The 20,044-nt window shown below is 38.1% G+C and overlaps 1 protein-coding gene across 1 annotated transcript in view; it reads right to left on the bottom strand.

Moving 5' to 3' along the window:
* Window positions 1–20,044, bottom strand: part of LOC119419632 (dedicator of cytokinesis protein 9) — a gene marked incomplete in the record, with an annotated part of 138,803 nt that overhangs the window by 60,028 nt on the left and 58,731 nt on the right. The window contains 6 exon segments of the mRNA XM_037686987.1: window positions 2,936–3,070; window positions 4,975–5,070; window positions 8,628–8,697; window positions 9,471–9,553; window positions 11,847–11,936; window positions 18,417–18,533. Of these exon segments, the coding sequence (XP_037542915.1) occupies window positions 2,936–3,070; window positions 4,975–5,070; window positions 8,628–8,697; window positions 9,471–9,553; window positions 11,847–11,936; window positions 18,417–18,533 (591 nt within the window).

Here is a 20,044-nt window from a genome sequence, read left to right on the forward strand (position 1 = left end):
ATATATAATATAATTAAAAACTTTATTTCTAACCCTAAGCATTGCAGAGCAGAAGGGTGTTGTATTACATACTTGTTCCAAACCAAACATGAATCTTACCAAGTCAGCAGAAAGCTGGAAAAAAAAAATAGTTTTATGATTTAAATCACAGCTTGCCTCATTTTAATACTTCCCTTATTTGCTGACTTAGCTCAAAAATACACAAATCCTTCAAAAATCCCAACGTAATAGGCCAAACGGATACTTTCAGCTGCATAAATGCATACAAGGTGATTCTTGTTTTTATGAGAAGAAAAACAAGAAAGACTAATTCAATTTGAAAGCAAATGCAAACAAATAAAATAAGGTTAAGAAAAATAATTAACCTCTATCAGCCATAAATAGTGATGTCACTGCCCAGTTTGGGCTTTTTCGCTCACTCTGCTGAGCCCATTCAGGACCAATCAGTACTGGATCAGCTGCTCTTTGTGATCCAGCAACGACACTGAGGTCGGATCTTTATTATGGACTTAAACAAATAAATCAAGCAGGATTTCCACAGTTTTACAAAACAAAACAAACAAAAAAAAAAACACCATTTGTGAACTTTGCATTAGTCTACACAAAGATTGACCATTTAATGAATAGAAGATGAATGCAGTGTGTTTTTGTGCACAGGTTGGCCTCGGTACAAAGTTCAGGAGCAGCTTGAGCTCAGTATGAAGTCACCTACGAGCCATTCCAGCTGCAACATTAACATCTGCACTTCTACTTATGAAGCAGATTTTTCTGAACAAATTTAGGTCATGCAATAAATGGAAGACTGCTGTGTGGTGACATAAGTGAGATTTTAAAGACTGCTTAGAAAAAACACAAAGGATTACTCATAAAAATATAATCCTTGTCATATACTATACGTCAAACGTTGGTTTAATTTGGCTATACAAATTACATCAAGGCTGATTATGTAATAGATTAAAGGAGGGTAGGCATAAAAATGTATGAAAGCTTGGTGCATTTTAGAATGTAAAGATATGTGGAAAGTTTATAAAATCTCACAAAAATATAATCTGACGAGGCCCGACTCATAGGCAAATTAGATATTATAGAAGAAAATGAAGCTACACTGTAGAGAAGTGATTCAAGATATAATCAAATGATACAAAAACATTCAAATTATTTTAATAACACCTCAAGGGTTAAACATTAATGGCAAAGACTTGGTTAAAAAAAGTAATGGGATAAAGAGCTATAGCTGAAAGGGTAACACTTTAGAATAAGGTACACATGATCAACTACTAGGGAACGCCTCAGGAACGAATCAGGAGATAATGGGTAGTTAACCAGTACTTACTGGGGAACACACAGCTAAGCCTTATTAGGGGACTACTGGTTTGTTACCACGGAAACGGAGGAGAAATTCTCCATGTGGGTTCTGAATAAACCCTGCACCAGTGAGGTCACAGCTCAGACATATAGTTAAGATGACAGCAGTACAAGATTATGAAATTGCTAATCAGTGGTAAGAATCCAACAAAATCAGTAATCACTAGGAAATAGGTGTGACAAGCTGTGACCTCACTGGTGCAGGGTTTATTCAGAACCCAAATGGAGAATTTATCCTCTGTTTCTGTGGTAACTAACCAGTAGTCCCCTAAATGCTTGGCTGTATGTTCCCCAGTAAGTACTGGTTAACTACCCATTAGCTCCTGAATCGTTCCTCTTTGGTTTCCTTGGCAACTACCCATTAGTTCCTTTTCATTTACAGTAACTAACCAGTAATCCACTAATAAGGCTTAGCTGTGTGTTCCCCAGTAAGTACTGGTTCACTACCCATTATCTCCTGATGCGTTCCTGAGGCGTTCCCTAGTAGTTCATTAAATTGTGTGTAACTTACTGTAAAGTGTTACCAAGAAAGAAAATGTTGTGACTTTACTGTGAGTAGTAATAAAAAGTAACAGAAATGAGCTGCATCTTATTAAAACATATTCAGAGGAAATAAGGTCTCCAAGAAAGAACGACCTGTAAGAAAACACCTTCTCGTTATGAAAAATGGACCTTAAACATTTAAATAAAGGTGAAAACAAGCAGCTAACACGCTTTAGATTAGAAACTAAACAGCACTTTTAAATAATCTGTGGAAAATAAAGTCATACTAGCAATGGAACTGTTGTTCCTGTATGTTTTTATCTAAACCTGACATTTAAATGGATCAGTTTTGCCTTTGAATTTAGATTTTACTGTTCATTCATTGAAACTTTTGAAATGAAAATGAATTAAATTTAGTCCAGCACCATGCTTGGTTGAATTAAAATTTTAAAAGGGAGTTGAAATCTACCACAATGACCTTGATAAAACCTCCAAACATCTTGAAGCCCTAAAAGACAAAGTAAACAAAGCAGCCCAGTCAGTGTGATTACTGCCAGCTGACTTACTATCAGGTAAAACATCAGGTTCTTTCCATCTATTGAATGATAGACCAATCATAATGTTTCTGGAGAGTTATAGCAGATGGTATTGATCGTGAGCAAAGTGCTCGGAAGTGAGACCTCAGCGTTCACCTTGTTCTACCGGCTGATCGTCAGCAGAAAAACACAACCTTGGAGAGCGGAGAGCTCAGGTTTCATGGAAACGGACACAATACTTTTCAGCAGCTGTCCACAAATGTTAATGCAACTTGTTATGACAGTTTCTCACTTGAAGCTCTTATTTGAAATGACTTGATGAGAAAAACAGCTACTGAGAAAAGAAAAAAGCAGCTTTGTCTGCATTGTGAGTTTGTTCCTGGAAAAGCGGCAGCTCAATCATCATTCAGGGACCAGGCTGCATCATTAGCAAACATGGCGCCAGCATGGATATCCTGTATGGCAAAATCAAGCAACGGGTCACTCGGGTTCAGCGAGCTTCTAACAATCCCCACCTTCATGCCAGAAATGACAAAGAATTTGGAGCGTACCTGAATCACACCCATACAGGAATCCAGGAAAATGGTTCCTTTGGGCTCTTTGGAAATCTTCTCGTCCTTGTAGAAGTTTAAATTATACGAGCCATCGCCGAGCTGAGTTAGGTGGAAATACCTCCTCTTGAATGACTGCAGTGATGAAAAGAAAAAGTTACAATCTGGTCATGAAACATGAATAAACTGTTCAAAGTAGGGATGCACAATACTGGATTTTTGAACGATATCTGATATGCCGATATGTTAAAACTGTTTGGCTGATAACCGACACCAATACCAATTTTTTTCCTCTAGACCTACTTACAGAGACTACAGATCTTTCTCTGCTGTGGAATTAAAATACTACATTATTCTGCATGGTCTTTGTCAGTTTGACCTGCTACCCAATGCTGACGCCAAAAAGGGGGCTGAAAATGATGCAACATTTCAACTTGGATTATGTTTAATGTCAAATTTATTCATGACATTTACTCTCTCTAACACAATGACAACATTCGAACAGTGAAAATTGGTAAATTTTCACTAATCTAAACTCAACGATGCATGTGATGTCATCATGTTGTGCTGGCGCTGCAGGCATCCTTGTCACTGGGTGATCATACAAAAACAGTGCCATATAAATATACATATATAAACAGCAACTTTTATATCGGCCAGTTATTTTGATGGAATGTCCGATATTTAACGTCATCACTAATATCGTCCGATAACGATACCACGCCGATAATATCGTGCATCCCTAGTTCAAAGTTCTCTATCCGTGTGACAGCTCAGTCTGCAAACACGGCCAATCATTTGTGGGTGAAAAACTGATTTGGGAACAGTGACATGGCTGGGGAGCAGACTCATCTCATTAAAAACCCTCTCAAATTCAATCCACCACCTGCCAACAGTAAACAAAGGCTGAATCCAATTAAACCCCTTCCTCCCACTGTTTCACCCGTGTCTCAAACCTTTGCTGGCTGTAGTAAAAACATAAAGGAGAAGCTTCCTGGCCCTCAAGGTGCACATGTTAAAACAAAGATGTAAGTGAGGTGCACTCATATTACAGAAATAAACTAAGTAAATACATATATTCAAATATTGTGTTTTGGTGTCTTTGCCGATTGTTTATACCCTGCATTAAAAATAACAACGGCATTATACTTTATCAATACTTAATTGTCTCAGCATAGACTGTAATGTCTATTTTATTGTATTTTGATTTGTTATTATCATAATTCTTCCCTTCCCTTAAATGGACATTCATTTTGTGTCTTTTTTTTTATAAGGATCTGGTGAAAACTAACGATGTATCGACAACTTGAAGGAAGTTATCCCATATTGTGCTGGAATATTTTAACAGCTATATTTTATGGCAATGTTTTTTGACGGTAATAAAAGCTGTATTAATTAAACTTCAGGTTTGATAAGGGAACCAGCGTTATGGCTGTTGAAAAACAAGAGAAGATCTTGATTGTTTCTGTAAAATTGTCGGGTCATCACGATGTCTATGATCATAATATTTTGTGCAACACACGAGCAGGTCTTTGTCTGCATATCTGACTAAACTGTATTAATTTCTTATAATGGATGTCAAGTAAATTAAAAGTATAGTTACATTTTTTTAAATTACAAAAATGAGACTATAGTGTGATGGAAAAATCTAAATGATTTTTTTCACACGATTAGTAAAAGGCTCTGAATACTCCATCCTTAGTGGCAAAATCAGCTCTCATAGACGCAGTTGTGCGATGAAAGTCGTGTCATTTTGTTCTCAGAGCAGCTTCACCTGCTCCTTCTCCACACAAGCCCCGACCTAATTTTTCCTCACGGACGTACGCGCCAAGTGTTGTGTGGTTGGGCAGAAGTTTGTGGGCGTGTTCGTCAATTCAGAAATACGCTCAGACATTCAGCTGTATGGCTCTTCAAACGCTATTAATACCAGTATTGACAAGCGGGACTTGTGTTTTCCAACTTTTTAAAAAAATATATATCTTTAACATAAGAGGTGAGAGATCAGAAAAGCTTTCACGTGCTCATCGCAGTGCTCTTACCCTCATGGTGACACTGATGGCGCTGTTCATGTTTCCTTTGTAGAGCCAGCCATGTTTGGAAATCCCACCTTTCTGGGATCCTAAGGAGGCTGTGTCCTTCAGGAGACAGAGACACAAGATTAGACAATATAAAACACATAAGACAAAAGAAAATTCACATACGATAAAACATTAAAGTGCAATTTTTACGCAACATGTTCAAAAATGTATTAAATTCTTAAGATATATTTCTGACGATGGAGTTTAGAAACAGTAAAATTGCGAAACACGTTCATGTATTTAAAAGTAAAAGAGTTTGCAGCCACATCATTTGGACATGTTTGCCGTGCAGCATCATAAGGATAATATCATGTCACTAAATAGTGCCCCCCACCAAAGCCTTGCTGAGCAGAAAGCTTTTGATCCGGTGGTTTGAGACGACCCAGATCCTGACGCAGCGCAGGACTGTCTCAGTCCAAACAAGCTGGCAGAGGAACATAAAACAAACTCTGACTATAAAGCAAAATAAACTCCTCGATCTTCAGACGAAAACTGCGACACACTAATCCCCGTCTTCGCACACCACGCTCCTATTGAGCCTTTCACATGTGACCAAACACAAAGACACCGCTAACCTCTCATGATCTGCAAAAATAAACCAATTAGGAGATGAAGAATAGAGGAGACAGCTTCTCCTCTGGTTTGGATCAGCCCTGCTTCGTTTTATCACGAGGACTTCGCTATTTAAAAGAGCTGCACTCAATAAAAAGAGCAAATGACCTTTCAAGATGTTTTATTTTTTTCAAATCCAGCATCACTTTTTCTTCCATTTGTCGAATAAAGCAAAAAGTAAAGAAGGATTCTGGAAAGTGCTGGCATGACTTCTGATGCTGTGGAGCACCGTGGTGTGAGCTGAACAGCAGCTGGAGAGGCTTATGTATTCTCGTCTGCACAGAACGCACAAGTTCACACCAAAGAGGCAGAAAAATTACAAAATAAAAAAAATAGGAAACTTTTGTTAAAGGCACTAAAACACATTAAATAGTTTTACTACAGTCACATGAAAAATAGTTACACATTTAAGTTAGCATGTCATCTAAAAGGCTTTTTTATGCGCTTCATCTATTTTTTTTTTAAGTAAACCTGTTAAAGTGATTGTTACAGATTGGATCCTGATTTTAGTGGGAAAATAAAACTGCTAACTTTTCCACCAAATCACACTAAAAGCTACTTTGCTACCTTTAGGTGGCGCAGTTTGGGATCACCAGAACAGATCTGAAGCCGCCTGACCCTGCACTGTTTCAGATAACACGTGTTTGGACAACAGCTCAGCATTATCTGCTGTTTTTGAACACTCCCACTGAATCTGAGTGTTTGTCAGGTGACTTATGAGCTAACAAGCTCATTCCAAAGACAACAAGTACACATTAAATCTCTGCAGGACAACACACCCACTCAGTCGTGCATGAATTACCAAAGGATGAAAAGAGCCAAATGTTGCACCAGCGCACTGAGATTGCTCCAAGAAGAAAACCTATTTAAAAGTGTAATAATATCTAATTTTGCCCATTAAATGCAGCTACTATTACAGAAAATTACATTATATTTCTCACAAATAGTGTGGAAACAGGAAAGACTAAAGTGGTGAAAAGAGTAAAAATAAGGTATGTATCATACCACACCAGCTTTACTTATAGAGCACTTGAAACACCCATATATGGGGGAATGTGGATCTTTCTAATGGTGAAGCTGATGGGATTTTAAGTGGTAATGCAGTCAGAAAACCAACACAAGATTGTGATATTGCCATGATTGGGTTTTTAAATTGTGCGTGAAAACTAGCAGAAAGTTTACCGTCCTTTTTAGCTTGAAGAAGAAAGTACAATTAGATACTTTGCTCCAGTTCATTTGTCCATCTTTCCAATAAAAACAACTGAATGTCATGGCTTTTCAGTCATTTAACCCTAGATTTATTGTAAATGCCCCCACCTTCTTTTCTTGTGGGATATTGAAGCAAGCAGAAGGCTGCCACGTTGTATTTTTGGAACCAGAGTCTGCACACTAGGATAGAGCCTGGCCTAATTTAACCCCGCCCACTTTAAGGCCCGCCTACTCCCTCACACTATCATTGTGGCACATGACCTTTTTTTTAAGCATGAAATAGCTAATATAGTGCATTTATTTAATTTTTTTAAATATTTGATCAGGTAAGAACTACCTGATTTACCAAGAGTCAACACCTGAATAAAGAAATCTCCAAGGTGTATTTTTTTATTAATTGTTTTTTTACCAACAGCATTATCCAGTTTGATAACATCGAGGGGGCGGGATTTAAATGTTATGCTGGGACCAGCCAAAAGAGAAGGTTGGTCCAGTTCTGGCTTCAACTACCAGATCCACACCATGGTCTTTGCTGCATGTAGAAAATGAAAATAACTGTTGCTTTTTGAAAAGTATGAACTCAGATCAGATTTGACTCTAGAAATCAGTTCATAAAGTTAAACAAACACATCATTTTAAACAACCTTTGTGAGGCGAGCTCTTTTTTTAGTCTGTAAGCATTTGGGAGCAGAAATAAAAAGTTGGTTTCTCTTTAATTCTATTTTTTTGTTTCACCAACATTTCAAAACAAGTGACACGTGAATGAGGGGAGGCCACTTTAATGTCCTTACCTAAATGATGTGTAGAGCCATGCTGTTGGTGCACATGAAGAACGTGTATTTCTATATCAACCTGCTAAAATAAATTTGGCTTTTCCTGAGAAACATTTCATCTTGTCAGATGATGAACCCTGCTGAGCATTGTCCAGAGCATTTTTAAAGGGGAACATATGGAGGCTACTGATAATCTTGAAGTTGCAGTCCAAAGTTTAGGAGCTTTATTATGCTGTCGTTATACAGTATACAGACTATTTGAAAAATACAGCAAGATGGGATTTAGGGAATTGCCTTCTGATAGGATAAATTTATAGAGGCTGCTATTGCCTTCCTTGGCCACCCCTTAGTGGCGCCACTGTATGTAAGCATATGCTGCTCTGTATATTGTTCAGGCTTAATATTTCCTTTTAAACATGTCACCCATTGACACTAATGCATCATGGGTGCACTAGTTTTAGCTGTGTGGTGAGGTTTGTCAGAAATATGTGCGTATTTTGGTTTTGGCATCAAAAACCAAAGAGGTACATGGAAAAACTAGAATTATTCAAAAGTACAACTATCATGTGTTGTTCATGTTTCTTTGAAAGAACCATTCTAACTGTTCAGTAAACAGGAACAGGTTTGCAGTTTTGATCCAACTCAGTACCAGGTGGTGATCAAATGACTTCAGCTTATTTCTTCACCCGAGTGTCCAAAACAAACGGCCACAAATCAGATGACGCGACTACAGAGCCAGTCATCGATCTACGACTGAGGGCGTCCTGGTGCCAAGTGCACTCATGGACACTCTTATGTTTGGACGTGGAGTTCATGATGGACAAACTATGACTAGCACAGGAGTCCATCAACAGAACACCGCTCGGTTTCCCTGTCGCCCCTCCAGGTCACACTGTCATTACCCACATGGGCATTGAAGTCCCCCAGCAGAATAGTTTTGTGTTGTTTTTTTCCCCCATTACAGTAAATTAAATAATTGTTCTTCCCAGTTATTATGTTTCTGACTAAGGAGAGACTCACCTCATCTTTATCGACGTCCTCGTCCACTTCAAACACATGAACAGGAAGTTTCTCAGGCCGTGACACTTTGCTGTAAACACGTTTAAAATATATATAAAATGTATAAAACTCCACATCAAGCAATTCTTCACACTTCATGGCCTAAAGTTGGCTAATATAGCAGATTTTTTTTTAATCTTTCATTTTGACCTTTGAGTTATTTTTAAAATATTTTAATTGTTTTGTGGCTTTCTCAAGAAAGTCAGGAAGTAAAAAACTTGGCAGACGAGCGATTCAGGGTTGTTAAAATGCAACATTTACTGGAACAGCTCATGAAAAAGAGGTGTATATGTTGGAAAATGACCACGTGCCCAACAAAAAAAACTCACTTTAACTGAAAATAGTGCCAAGCATTTTCACAGGCGATCCGTTTCATGTTGCATTGTTTTAGTTTCCCCCAAACTAAGTGAGAAAACATTTGGCAGCAGCCGAGGTGAGAGGGACATTGTCTGCTTGTTTCCTAACACGCTAAAGCTAAAAAGGATATTCTTCAGGGAAGAGGCTGACGCTGATGACACAATCTCTTGATAATGACGGTGGTTTCCACACCGGCTGCAGTCAAACAAATTACGCAGAGCTCAATAAAAAAGGAAACACTCTGACAGGGAAATGAGCCTTATTTGTAAATCGTATCCTTGTAATTAGGTTACAGCAGGATTTTATCTGAAGCAGGGAAGGAAAATAGATGAAAGCTGCGGCATCCATACATTACACAGTACCTGTTTGTACTCGCCCATCATACTTGGCACACAAGTTTAGCTTCGCAAGCACAGCTTACTGCAGAGCTTGGGGATTTAAACTTACTTTGGAAGCTGTCGGAAATCACCAGAATAGTCCTCGTACTTGTAGTTGACGACATGCCAGTCGGACTTGTAGGTCTTAATGCACTGTGGAGACAGAGGAGGTCAGCTGTTGCCTCATAGTTTAGTTTGCAACAAGTACATTTGGAGTCAGGTTAACACAAAAATAAACTATACATTTAGGTTAAAAGAGATTAAGAATTAAAAACCTAGCATTCCTTGAAGGAATGCATATCGCCCGCAGCCTTTCATGCCAGAGTTTTCAACTGAGATCATTTTATGGCGATAAACGCTGGAGTTGTAGCGGCGTTAGTCAAACCTTGAAAAAAACGTTACGCAAGTTCTCATAAAATAACGTGAGGTATGACACTCAGCGTGTGTTGTGACTGACTCTTAGCTACTACCGCACCAAATTTTAGCTCAGTATTGGTAAAAGTGACTGAGTTGTAGCCATTTTTATGTTAGCTTTGATCAGTTAGCTCAAGCGGCCATCTTGAATTGGACTCACTCCAAAAAGTAATCACTTGTGCATCTATTTATTACTGTCAGATAATTTAATAAAAATTCATTCAACGGTTCATAAGATATTTAGTTAACAAACAACCACACTAAATAATAAAAGTAATCGCTCTAAACTGTGCTCTTTTGAAAAGTTACACAACAGGTAAGATACTTATTGTTCATAACTTTTCCATAGAACTATTGATGCTTGAACCTATTCCCTTACCTTCACACACCCTGATCAGCTGCAGCACAAAAACAAGCTGAACTTGGTGAAAGTTTGAATATCTGATAAGGAACTGAGCCAAGCATCTGAGCACGTCCAAAATTCAGTTCTGTAATCCCAAACAGGTGGAAATAATTTTATCTGAGGAGCTTTAAAGATAGTAGGAGTGTAATCCCCCTCCGCTCTCCTGTCTAATGTGAGATTAGCAAACAGGGCCCGATCATTTCTGCAAATCAAGTTTTAAACTTTTATTCAAAACTATTTCACAATAAATTCAAACAGATTATTTTTCTTTTTCTGAAGGCATCTGACCTTTACAGTAACTTCCTAAATGGATGACTAGCTCCACAAGAATTTATAACAAGTTAAAGAATTGCACAAAATGAATCTAAATGGAACATTCTTGGAGAAACAGCAAAAAATAAAAATAAAATAAAGGAGTGTATGATGACTCCACCTCAGCCTAACCATCCCTTTGGAAGGGAGTGCATCTCTCTCCTTGTTTACTTGGAAAGCAGACATCTGTTCATTGTTAGAGTCACTGATAGCAGCTCAGTGCTATCTGTTCAACAGAAATCCACGCCGTTTACAAGAAGTGCCTCTGCAGGGGAAACCCAACCTGAGCAGAGAGACCGAGACTCTCCCTCTGCACAGCAGTCCATGTGATGTCACACAACACTAGCATTTCTGTATCTTTATGAATTCAGACAGAAAACTCTCCGATCACTGAGCTGCGACCTGCAGGTGCACTGGCAGCCGGTGCTCGGAGAACCAGCAGCGTCTGAGCTGAGTTATTTGATTTTATAGGGATAATTATCACCTCAGGCTTAAAAAGGCTTAAAACTAAAAATAAATCAGGTCTAAGTTTTTGGAGGATACGTGAAATAAAAAATATCATGCGGTAAATTGATGCTAATATTAATATGACTCATGAAACTGTAGTGATTGACACAAAACTGTCAATTTAATCCACAGGTTGATAGATTTTGCTGATGACCTCTTAAGTTCTTGTGTCAGCCTTTTTATCTATATTTTTGAACCTTTACAGAAAATGTAAATGTCAGCATATGTTACCACTCACTGAAAAGCAGATAATAACGTAGCTGTTTGAGTTCATGTCTGTCAGTAAAATATCTCTTGAACAACTGGACAGATTTGAATGAAACTCTCAGGCAGTAGTCCCTGGATGACCAGCTGTAGCTGATTGATTTTTGGAGTCAGCACGATTCAAGATGGACGTCACAGACAATCAACCTTAGCAAACACAAAAATGGCTACAGCTCAGCCAGTTTTACAAATACGGAGCAAACATCTGGTTTTCCAGGTTCTGAGTCGTCTACATCACATACTTTAAGCACAAGAACGTGGAAGATCTTAAGTTAAAATGCCATGCAGTGAGTGATGCGCTGTTCTTTAAGAAATATGTTTAATTTGATCAGTTTTAGTGCAGGACAGTTTGAGTCATTGAGACTTAAATGGCTAAACTTTAGCACCAACTGCTCAACTCACTGCTCTAAATCAATCTACTTCCCCTAAATTCACTGGACAAATTCAAAGTGTGGCTAAATATTTTTGCGTTAATAAATAAATGAATTAATGTACTAAGAAGCTGATTAGAATGAGAGGATTTCTGGTTCTTTACAACTGATTTACCTCTTGGACAAACAGGCTCTGGGCCTCCCGCTCAGCATTTTCAGGCACTGTGGGGTGCAGAGTTCTTCCGTGGCGCCTCAGAGTTGAAATCTACAGAAAAAAAAGAAAAATAAATGTAATTTCAGTAACTCTGAAAATCAAACACAATGTGAACCTCATGATGTACTTCTCTCAAATATTTGTTTAAATTTGAGAAGAGTTCAATAGCTGTATGATTTAAGACAAGAAAAAAGAAACAACTTGGTATCATCAATGTTGACAGATTTTTTATTTTTTATATTTATAAATGGATTCGTTTTGCGGGCAGCACGGTGGCGCAACTGGTAGAGCTGCTGCCTCTCAGCGAGCAGGTCCTTGGTTCAAATCCCGGTCCAGGGGCCTTTCTGGGTGGAGTTTGCATGCTCTCTCCGTGTATGCGTGGGTTTTCTCCGGGTACTCTGGTTTCCTCCCACAGACCAAAAACATGCATGTTAGGCTGATTGGTAACTCTAAATTGTCCCTAGGTGTGAGTGAGAGAGTGAATGGTTGGTTGTGTCATTTGTCTCTATGTGTCCCTGTGATGGACTTGCGACCTGTCCAGGGTGTACCCCGCCCCTCGCACAGTGATTGCTGGACATGGGCACCAGCGACCCCCGTGACCCAAAATGGAATAAACGGGTAAAGATAATGGATGGATGGATGGATGGGTTCGTTTTGCAGATAAACAATTTCACAACAAAGTTCAAGACTGAGGTTAAAACAAATCCCATAAATGGAAAAGTTAGTTACACAATAATTGTAAATATAACAATTAACTTATAAAAGCCATCATGCTCAAGCATTACTGAAAACTGAAATATTTTTCCTTCCATTTTATCCAGGAAGCCTGATAAAAATGAAGACACTTAAAAAAAAAAAACATGATTCTATTTACCTCACCTTTAAAAGGTACCATATTTTCTGGCCTATAAGTCGCACCTTATTGCATAATTTACATACCCTGCGACTTAAACGCCCAAGCGACTTATTTATGTTTTTGTTCCATATTTATAAACCAATTTTTGGCCGAGATATGACTGTTTTCATTCATTCTGACATTGAAAATATTGACCCCTACAATTTTCAGCTGCTAGATGGCATTTGAGTAGTATGGCATGCTGTTGGGTCATGTAATATGTAAAAGTGGCTATTATTCTGGGTTGTCAGCGGTGACGTAACAAACACGACGCGGTGATGCATAATAAATGCGACTTATACGGCAAAGCGACTTATTTATGAATTTTCCACTTTATTAGACACTTTTGAACTGATGCGACTTATAGGCTGGAAAATACGGAAGTGTGTGAAATACTGTACAATGTGCAAAATACATTCTCATTACATCAATTGGATTATTTATTTATTGTTTGTAATTATTTATTAATGATAAAATTAATTAAATTACGTTTAGAAAAATGTGTTTTTGAGTCGTTAGTCTTCAATGTTCCTCCAAAATTACACATTGAAATATTAGAATTCACAAGCTTTCATCAGGTGCCATAAAAAGAAGTGGCACGTTTTACAGCAACAGTTCAAAATGACACAAGACTAAAACTATCTTAGCTGCATTTAAACTGAAAACAAATTGAAACTGGTTAAATTTGCTGATCTCCTGGATCACTATGAGGTCTTGCAGAGGGAACTAAATCTTATTTAAAAACGCTTCGCCCAACCACCCATAAGCCCTGGAAACACAAGTCAGTGGACAGTTATCATTTTGTCAAACGCTCTACAGCTTTTATTGTGAGCTTCATTTTTTCATTTCACTAAAATAAAATGGACTTAAAGAAGGAAAAAATCTTATTTTATTAGCAGAGTCTAAATGACAAGTTTATTTGTTGACTTAGTTTGTGAATCTCCTTAAAACTAAAATTAAGTTTACATTTATGTGACAATGACAATTATTTTATAGAATTAGAAGCAAATAATATGAAATCAAATAAGTTTGCAGGCAGCTTCGTTTTTGTCAGCTTAGTGCTACATTTTTCTTATAGTTGTGTATATATTGTGCTGTGAATGCAGTGTGCCTTGAGACAATATAACAAAAGTCCTTTAAGACAAAGGAAATGAAAAGAGAGTAAATTGCACTAAATCCCACGAGTTGTAATTAAATAAGTTACTTTGATGTAAATACACATAGAACTGCCGCCTTTGTCTCCTTAAAAACTCCTCACATTCGATGCACAGCTAGGCACGGGTTGTGTCAACTAAACCAAATTCCATGCAAGCTCTCATCAGTAAACCTGAACTTCCCACTTCCTGCCTGCGAGCAAGGCTTCCTGCAGGAAAGATGATAATCTTAACAATCCATGGAAGCAAAAATAAACAAGGAGTGAGGTAAGAGGGCAACAGGAAGCTAACTAGGTTAAGTCATCGTGAAGAGAAATAAGATTCCCTGGTTAAAAAGGAGATGCATGCATAAACAGAACAACACCACCGTAATCTGACCACCGCCATTGAAAAGACAGCATGGGCAACAGGCATGCTAAGCTAAGTGCTAACAAGGCTACTCTAATATTTATGATGTGTTCAGTTTGCTTTTATTTTACTTAAAAACTAGAACTGCTTGTTAAGGACTATGAAAAAAGGAAATCCCTCTGAAGTTGGATTTCTCAAAAAGTCAGATTTCTTACCAGCCCAGCTCATAATCCAATATGGCTGCCCTGCACATGAAGAACTATGACAGCAGCAGTTGTAACATTTTTATTTTAAATTTCTGTTCATTTGTGTCCTACTAAAACAGTCACATACAAAGCTTTTTCAATCTTTAATATAGTTACAGTGAATGTAGACAAATAGTTATTTGCTGGTATTGCTAATTATTATTAGCCTGGTTATTGAGCATCATAACAAATACTAGTTGTCCAAGTTGCAACAGGAACACAGTTAAGTTGTTTTTTACAAGACAAACTTTTACATTTTTTTTAACCCATATCAAGAATGAAACTAAAACATAAAACGACAACAACAAAAAAGAAATCTAATATAAAAACTGCAAATTAAGCCCATTAAAGCCAAAATCCAGTTCATAAGTCCCCAACTTTTTCACCCCAACCCTTCTAACATCCCAGCCTCTCAGCTGTGTTGCCAGTTTGTTGGAATATTTCTATTGTCTCTGTGTCCTGATCAAATGGACTTAAGATTATAGGCTTATATGCTTTTCAAAAACATTAAATTACATTTTTTTGTCCTCTTAACTGGTTGCAAAATGTATAAAGACACATGGTATAGGTGGACATTTACAGTTTAAAGGTACAGGTACAGCAGAGCATGGTATTTCATTATTAATTTGACAGAAACGTGAAGTGATAGAAAAGTATAAAAAGAATAATGCTTTTAGAAAAAATAAAGAAAAGAAACATGATGAAGTAGATAGTAAAAAATATTACAACCCATTGAAGGTTTTATTTCAGATAAAAAGTGAGAACTTAAGCAAAACAAAGCCGGTCTGTCTTCACGCGTTTGCAGATCTATACATACTTGTTTCTGTGCAAAGGGTTCAGGATGGAAACGCACATGCCTGACCTGTCGCTCAAACACAAACTGATTACAGTCCTGAGTGAGCAGTAGTTTGAGAAAGCAGAAACAGATGTTAAGGTCAGTCTCTGTGTCACTGTGTTTTTTTTTGTCAGTCATAATCACCTGTCAGCCCTTGACAACAAACTGTTTGTAACTCTGCCGTGCTGTCTTCACGACAGCGGCCTGAGAGGACAGTCAAGGCTGCCGTGTTACTTAACACCCAGCTGTCGGGCTTTCAACCTCCAACAACCACAGCTATACAGACAAACCCAACATATCCTCCACAGACAACTTCATTCTTACTCATGCTAGCTTTTTCAACATAGTGACAAGAGATAACAGAATGATAATTTTCTCTAAATTCCTTACCAAGAACACGATCAACAGCTTGTATCTGTTTGAAATGACGACGTTAGACTTCTTGCAGAGAACTTTGCATGTACTGGAACCTATATAATGATCAGATGTTTAAGGAAGTGTAAAATGAACTTGTAGCTGTTTAATGTTGGCCCCATATTAGGCAACTTTATCTTTTTAGCAGCTCTGACAAATACAGGCATGAGAAAGAGTTGGCTGGTCAACATGGTGTTTTTAGCTAAATGTACTGTGTATATCCTGATGCATGCTCATGTACTGTGTATGTTTATTACTTAAAATTGCAATCTGGGTCAATTTGGGTCAGATTTTAGAAAAACAACTTAAAGAGACATCCCAATACTGTGAAAAGTACCGTAATTTCTGGACTATAGAGTGCAACTGAATATAAGCCACGCCCACACACACAAAAACAAACTTTTGTACATATATAGGCCGAGCTGGTCTATAAGCTGCAGGCATTCATGTTATAACATGAGACTTTTACACAGAAACATTTTGAGGGTGGGTGCATGAAGAGCAAAATAACTGACCTGAAGAATTTAGTGAGCGTGTTTGTAACTCAACGTTTAATTGGTCCACTGTGACATGTTCTGTAATTTCATTAGTTAGATTATTTTTTTTACCTTTATTTATATAGGTAGTCTCATTAAGTCACGAGGACCCACCCCCCAAGAGAGACGTGTACTGGGCAGCTATGTGAGCGCCCAGGTGTGATGAGGCTAAATGTTTTTGTCAGCAGGAAGCTCGTTAACCCGTCAAAAAATAAAATCCATAAATTAGCCGCAGCATTGCGTGGTGCGTGGTTCAAAGCATGTGAAAAAAGTAATCACGGAAATTACGGTAGTTGACCTACAGAGTAGAGTAATGGACAGGAAACCTTTGGATTGTCCTGCTTTGCGATTACATTTCGGTGCAGTAAGAGGACCGGTGCGATCATTTGAACCAGTATTTATTGTTGTATGATTCAACTGTGAACTCACAACTCTGCATAAAAATCAGTTTCTGGAGTTCACACTGTTCGTACACAAAACAGTCCCTGAAACACAAAAAGATTCATAATGGACTATATCATCTTGCATTTTTAATAAACACTTACAGAAGCAAATTTTAAACTGCCTATTTGATATTAGTTTTATGTAGGCATTAAAATGTATTTTGATTTAAAAACAACACAAAACAAACAAGGAAGTTCACAGTACTAAGTTTTTACACTTTCAGATTAGTATAAAAATCGAAACAAATGCAGTGAATGATGCTTTTGTCATTTGAAATTAATGAAATAGTTTTGAACTCCCTCACTTCTGGCGGTTAAATTACATGCTATAGATAGTGGCTAAATTAAAAAAAAGCTAACATTGTTGGACGGGGAGGCTGTGGCTGAGTGGTTAGAGCAGTCGTCCTCCAGTGCAAGAGCTGGAGGTTTGATTCCACCAGCAGTCAAATGCTGAAGTGTCCCTGGGCAAGACATTGAACCCCTCATTGCCTCCAATGTGTGTCCCGTTGGTGGATGAATGTGATAAAGCTCTGATTATTCTTTGTACAGAAATAGTAGAAAGGTGCTATATAATTACAGTCCATTTAACTGCAGCAGAATAAGAGATTATCTCCAAAAATATTTTCCTTGGATTCCATAATCTAACCAGGGAGGGTGAGGAAATGGAAAACTAAAACAAAAGTTCCATGCAGAACAGAAAGTTCTCTACCTGTACAGTAACATTTACATTTTTTTTTAAGAATAAGAATGTTAAGAATAGGCTTTCCACGTTAAGATCCATCTCTTTGTTGCCTTTGGAGAAGGACATCCTTCAAAGAGCTCCCATTTCCTGCAGAACCAGCACCGCTCCAGATTTCCATTTTAGACTTTCCATCCGCTGCAGCGTGGAAAGTGTGACAGACGAAGTCCTGCACAGCGTGGCTCCAGATTAACGCTCGCTCTCACGACGTCACACACAAAATGAGCCAATTAAACTAATAAACCCCTTCACTCGCCTCGGTGTAGAACGATATAAACAATAGGAAAACCCCACCCAGCACTCACAACAGTGGCCACACCCGGACCAAAGAAAAAGACCACTAAACTAAACATCTAAGGAAACAAGTTACGAGGTAAATAGTATAGTTGGATAGATAACACTAATTGGAATAGCCTGTTTGAAACACATCATCTAAAAACTGTGTATTAGTACTTTACACAGCTGAGCAATTCTTACTATTGCAATTCATTATTTTGTCATCCACAGGGTCTGATTTTTCCAGCATCATTTCACAACAAGAACTTTCCTCCTCACCAGAGCATTTATCAGCATCACAATATCAGTGTGCGCAGTGATAATATCACTAAAGAGTGGAATAAACCACAGACTCAAGCTGCATGCTAACAACATGTTTGACATTCTGATGAAACCCTCAGCTGACTTTATGGTGACCAAGATGCTAAAATTCCCACATGATGCTGAGAGCATCAGGATGAGAGACAAGAAAGAAGAGTGAGAAAAATGGGGATATATCGTAACTGCAACTATAAGCAATGATAATGCTGCAACTGCATGGCTTCTTAATATCATGCAGACTGTTTCCTTGTGATTTTTTTCATCAAAAACCAGATTTAATACAGTCAGCTTGGACGTGACGGCTGCCAGAAGGCCTGAAACTCACCTCAAAGTCCTCGAGGGGGAACTGCAGCATGTCCCTGAGAACATCACTGAGGATCTGGGTCTTTCTCTGAACCAGCACATTTTCATAATCCAGCGGCTCGATCACCTTCCGTTTCACCTGAAGAACACAAAAACGAGGTTACTAAGAAACGTCAGATTCTTCACCAACAACGAGGACTATAAGTTTGACACAAATAGGACGTAAACAACAAATAAGTAAAAGCAGATGTGCTTATTGCAGCTTGCCAAGTAGAAAAATCCTGAACGTTGCATCAGAGCTGTTGAGATATGACTTCATGTTTCTGTTCAGCAGCTTTGCTCTTCATAATAAATGACTCTGACAATAAATCTCTAAAAAGTCAAAAATCACCGCTCAACTTCTGGAAGGGTCTGCGTTGAGATCAGCTTCAAGTGAAACAGGATAAACTGCATTGATCTAAAATATGGTAATAATAATGAAGCAACATTTCATTTTACAAAATGCAGAAGTTGTCTAAATGTCTTAATCTGATTGACTGGTTCAAACAGAACCAGAATCTCAAACTTGGTTAGCGTCAAGATCTGGAAGCAGCTAAATCATAAAACAGAAAAAAAAAAAAAGAGAGAAAAAGTAAAAGAAGAATTTCTCTTTTATATGAAAGTATCTGTTGTTTGTAAGAATACCTAAAGGGCATCCTGCACAAGTAATGCTGAATGCAGCACAGGTTTGACAAAAAAAATAGAGAGTACTGAATAAATTTACAAAGCTAAGTATGCTTTAATGATTTTGCTGACTAAACATGAAAACCTATAGGAACCACATTTCACCCTGTTTTGTAGAACTGCCATTGAAGCCTTGAACAAAGCCAAGTTCAGGTCAGAAGATAACCCAGTTGTGCTGTCACACTGGGAGACATGCCTTCAGATAAGACGTGCTGTCTGTCACGTGACACATTAATCAGAACCTCATTTGTGCAGAGAACTTCACGTTAACTTCACCAGCTGAAGGGTCTTTGTACAATCAAATTTCACCCAGAGCCAAAAACATCAATGACTTTTTGTGGCAGGTTTTTGCTATTAAAAACCACACGTAAATGCTTTTCAACAAGCCTCTGTGAACATGCACACACTTTCAGCAGGCAATTATGACTTTAGATGCGTTGTCACTGTATGTGTGAAACGATAAAACACTTTCCCAGTAACTTCCAAAGCCTGCGAGCTGCAAAGATGCAGAAGCAGTTGGATGGAGACTGAACAGTCAGCACTGAGATGATAGGCTGGGGGATAAATGGGTAACACTTTACAATAAGGTGCACACAATTTGATTAACTACTAGGGAACGCCTCAGGATCGAATCAGGAACAAACCAGCTCGTAATTGTCAAAAACCTGTTTCCTTGTGAATACTGGTTTTATTGGATTCTTACCACTAATCAGTGGTAAGAACTGATTTCATAATCTTGTACTGCTGACATCTTAACTATGTCTGAGCTGTGACCTCACTGTTTCAGGGTTTATTCACAACCCACATGGAGAATTACTCCTCTGTTTCTGTGGTAACAAACCAGTAGTCCCCTAATAAGTCTTGGTTGTGTGTTTCCCAGTAAGTACTGGTTAACTACTCATTAGCTCCTGATTTGTTCCTCTTTGG

The sequence above is a fragment of the Nematolebias whitei genome, chromosome 13, assembly GCF_014905685.2.
Source record: "Nematolebias whitei isolate Nwh7 chromosome 13, NemWhi1, whole genome shotgun sequence".
Taxonomy (NCBI): Eukaryota; Metazoa; Chordata; class Actinopteri; order Cyprinodontiformes; family Rivulidae; genus Nematolebias; species Nematolebias whitei.